The sequence below is a fragment of the Buceros rhinoceros genome, unplaced genomic scaffold (genome assembly GCF_000710305.1).
Source record: "Buceros rhinoceros silvestris isolate BGI_N320 unplaced genomic scaffold, ASM71030v1 scaffold28769, whole genome shotgun sequence".
In the NCBI taxonomy this organism is placed as follows: Eukaryota; Metazoa; Chordata; class Aves; order Bucerotiformes; family Bucerotidae; genus Buceros; species Buceros rhinoceros.
In genome coordinates, this window is record NW_010430185.1 from 1 (window position 1) to 4,280 (window position 4,280).

The 4,280-nt window shown below is 42.4% G+C and overlaps 1 protein-coding gene across 1 annotated transcript in view; it reads left to right on the top strand.

Annotated features, from left to right (window-relative positions):
• Positions 1 to 2,412: 2,412 nt before the first annotated feature.
• Positions 2,413 to 4,280, top strand: part of RUFY2 (RUN and FYVE domain containing 2) — a gene marked incomplete at its 3' end in the record, with an annotated part of 17,810 nt that continues 15,942 nt past the window's right edge. Inside the window, exons 1-2 of the mRNA XM_010142943.1 lie at positions 2,413 to 2,581; positions 2,854 to 2,971. Coding sequence (XP_010141245.1) covers positions 2,452 to 2,581; positions 2,854 to 2,971 — 248 coding nt within the window. The remainder of the gene's footprint in view (positions 2,582 to 2,853; positions 2,972 to 4,280) is intronic.

Sequence of the window (4,280 nt, forward strand, 5' to 3'; positions counted from 1 at the left end):
CGGGCGGCCGTGCTTTCGGGAGGCTGAGGGCTTTATGCCGGTCAGGACGTCGTGGTGGAGGAAAATACGCGGTCTCTGCTAGCCGTGAGGTGACATAGCGCGACCTTGTTCGGGCTGTAGCCACCACACCCTTGGGTGGTTTTTCTGTTTTTTTTCTGGGGTTTTTTTTGTTTGTTTTTTTCACGAGTACCCTTTGCAGTAAGGGTTTGGTTGCTCGTCCAGACTGTGAGAGGAACGTTGTCTCTTGGGTGAAGCCTTGCTAGTCAGGCTCTGGTGAGGCTGCTGGTATCAGTGGTATCGGTGCCACCTGCAAATAGGCTGCTGCCCTGAGGTGAGAAGAGCCCTTCATAGCGCATCTTGCTCCAAGTACGTACAGTCTGCCCCATGTAGTCCCCTGCGCAGCCACTAGAAAACGTGCCGTGTGAAATTCTAAATTTTTATTTTTTTTCTTCAAGAAGCAGGTGAAGAAAAATATCTACGTGCAGGTAGATACATGCTTTAGAACAACCTAAAATGTGTTTTGCCTCGGAAACACCACGCAAAGAGGTCTTTAGAAATTAAAAGGACAGTAGTTTGGGAGTCAGACTGCACGGAGGATCAGCTCCGAAAGTCAAAATGAGGTCACCTGAAAAAGGAATTTGTCAGATGCCTTCAGGGAAATGGACTGCATATGTGGTGAGGGAGAGCTGTGCGCCTGAAATCTGAATCCAGCAAGGCTTTTCCGTCAATAACACTTGTATTTAGTACTGTTGGTATCAAAGCTAACGAGCATGAGCTCTGACATGAGTTTTACCAACAGAAACGCTGCTGGTGGTGTAAGCCTGCATCCGCTCCAGACCCGGGGGTACTAGTGCTGCTCATGGTTGGGTAGGTTCAGTCCCAGGCAGCTATGTGAGCAGGAAGTCAAGAGACAAACTAGTGAGCTGTGACTGCTAACTGGGTAAATGTTTGCCAGAGCACTATCGCTAAGTGTCTGCTCTGACTTCCAGCATTTTTTGGTGTTTTCTGTTGAAGGACTGGTAAATGGAAACACAATAGAAGTAGTTTTTGAAGTTATCTTGGATACGTCATCTCAGTCTTTTTTTGTTTTCTAGAAAGCTGAGATAGGTTATGTCGTATGATGGTAGGGCAGTAAGTTTCTAATAGCTAATCTAATACCTGAACCTTGGCATGCGGGAAATATGACAAGTCGTTTTGTTGCTGTTTGAGGAACAGAGAAAGTACCCATCTGTTACAGTGGTTCGGGTTTCTTGTTTTTGGCTTTAATGCATACGGTTCTTTATGCTTTCTATATGTGCAAAGAGATAAGGCCAAATTACCAGTACTCGAATTTGCAGAGAAGGAGGCTCACGTTTTTTTCTCAGACACAAATCTGTACAGATATTTTGACATCTGCATCTCAGTGTCTTAAAAAAGGTGATCTGTCTCTTTGTTTTTTTCTTAATTTGTTATATTTCATTGCAAATAGAAAACAGTAAATCATCATCTTTTTTTGCTTCTCTCCAAGTTACTTTTATCACGGTGAGTAAACAGAGGGTTGATCTGTCTCTGTTTCAGTTTGGCTAAATAGAGGGTGGCCTGAGGGTTTGAACTGCTTCCTAACAAATGAAAATAAACTACGAATCTCCCGAATACGCTGGTTTCAGTAGCAGGAGCTCTGAGAAGAGGAACCTTGTCTATTCTGTCAGTTAAAGATGATTTTAAAAAGCTGTGGGGTTTTTACTGAACAGATGTAATTCCTATGTGTATTTTTATAGTGCAAATTTTGTGAAGTTTACCAAAAGCATCTTTAAGTCAAAGCAAAGCCTTTAGCTCTTAAGCTTTCCTGTTGCTATATGAGAAACTGAAATTTCAGTATGTAACATGTACTATTTTCCTGTAACTGCTCCTGCTTTACTGGCTGAGACTGTGCGCAGCCTGAGGAGGAAGGCTTGTGTTCTTGTGCCTGACATTAAGCCTACGGTGGCAGGTGATCCTCTGGAGGCAGTAGGATATCTGTTTCTGTGGGCAGGCTGTAAGACCGCAGCTAGACCCCTGCGTTAACAGGAGCGCTGCGTTGGTGTCCTGGCAGGAGCACTGATGGCTGTTAGGGAGCAGGGCTTTCGAGGGCAGCGGTGATGCCTGTGCTCATTTGCAGTTACTGACTGAGACAGCGCAGCACCTGAGCACGGACGTTTCCGGCCTTGTTTTCCACTCACCTATTGAAACCGTGAGAGCTGTAAGGGTGCTTGCTGGGGTGGATGCCTTTCTGTAGCATGAGGGTTTATAGCACCGCCTGAATTACTCCTTTGAGCTTATCTAGATTAAGGTAAGTTTTTCCTCTGAATAAGGTGGCCGTGAAGCATTTAATCATTTAGTGTCGCTTCTAAAACTTGAACCGTAACTTTTTTTTTCTTCATTGTCTTAGCTGTAAAGGACCCTACTGCTGTAGAAAGAGCAAATTTACTGAACATGGCCAAATTGAGTATCAAAGGACTGATTGAATCAGCTTTGAGTTTTGGTCGCACTCTGGATTCTGACTACCCGCCTTTGCAGCAGTTCTTTGTTGTCATGGAGCACTGCCTGAAGCATGGCCTTAAAGGTGTGGTAATTGCTCTAGCTGTGTATTTCTCAACCTAAACGTGCCATTTTTCTTCCTTTCTTGAATGAGGTAAAATTAAAATGTGTTGTATTGCTTTAAGAAGTGAAGAAAATGTGTAAATTGTCACCTTTTATAATTAATAGTGCCATTATTAATTCTTCGCAATATGTATTTCCACATTTACCAGCTTTTTCTTTCATATTGCATATATTTTGAAGGAAGCTACTGCTGTAATTCTAATTAATTCAGTTACTTAATTTTTCTTTTCCTAGTAAGAAAATCCTTTCTAAGTTACAATAAAACCATCTGGGGTCCTCTGGAACTTGTGGAGAAATTATATCCAGAAGCTGAGGAAATAGCAGCAAGCGTCCGAGATTTGCCTGGCCTTAAGTAAGTAGTGTTGGTAAAACAGAGCAAGAAAATAAAGGACCTGACTGAGGATCTACAGCTGTCTCATGATTTCATTTGGCATTAATAAAGCCTTCGAACAGCGCGCATGTAATATTGCGAGAGAGCACAGGGGAATCCTGCCAGCTTTTCATGTTCTGTGCAAAACAGCTAAAAAAAGTAGTGTGTTTGTGTTCTTCTCTGACATTCCTGGAAGAAAGGTTTTCTGGATGGTGGACAAAACAGGTGCAAAAGGAACAGTCTGCAGTCGGGAACTGCAGCTGACAGGCAGCATGAAAGCAAAAGGTAACATACTGAATAGGAAAGTGTTAGGCACATTCTGGTGTGTAGGGTCCTGCTTATATGTAAATGCGTGTGTATCCTCTGAACTACCATCTCCTCCTGTTCCTCTGCACTCCACTTTTGTATTGAGCTTTAGAATTGGCTGTATGTTAAAGTCCAGAAGGGTTGCTTACATGGTATTGGTATATGGCAGCATACAAGTTATAATTCATAGCTTTAGACCATATGTAAAGTATATAAACTATTATTTACTCTTGTATCAGGCCAGATGAAATAATATCCTTTGCCAGATGTGTTACACTCTTCCTATCTTGATACAGCATGTGGTTTTTTTTCTTTTTTCTTTTTTTTTTTTCGTTTATGTGCTTACCACTCATAAATGTGGAGGCTCTAGAAGGATCTAAGGGTCCAGGGTTAATTTGTTGGTTGTTAATCTTAGCCAGTTACATACATTTTCATATTTTTTGAATTGTCTTTCTAAGATAGCACTGAATTAGTAAAGAAGTGTGAGTTAAAGCTAGAATTCAGTATGTGTTGTGTAGGCCTGCAGAGCAGGATTGGGAAGGCAAGCTTGCGTGCTGAGTTGTAACAGACGTTCAGTTACTTTTCTCACAATTCCCCTGAAGACTGTTTTATAAATGAGTTGCGGAAAGGAGTCTGAACTGTTACAGACTTTTTACTTCAGCTAGAAACGACTTCCAAGATTATCTTTACAGGCAGTGTCAAGGTAAGAAGGTGCTTACAGGAGAACAGCGCCACTCTTAGGTCCTTTCTGTGCTGCTGGCCAGGTACTCTGTGAGTACGAGGCACATTGAAATACAGCAGTGTGTAGAGAGTCGCATGTTTTCACTGCTAGTTGTTTTGCTCATTAATTTTAGTGTAAGGCTCTCCTGCTTTCTCTATTCCTCTTCTTCCCACCGTCTGCTCCCCAGCCCGGCTGGGTTGATGAAAATTTTTCTGATACTGTCCCAAAGCTTGGAGTCAAAGCTAGACATTATGGCTTTCCCAC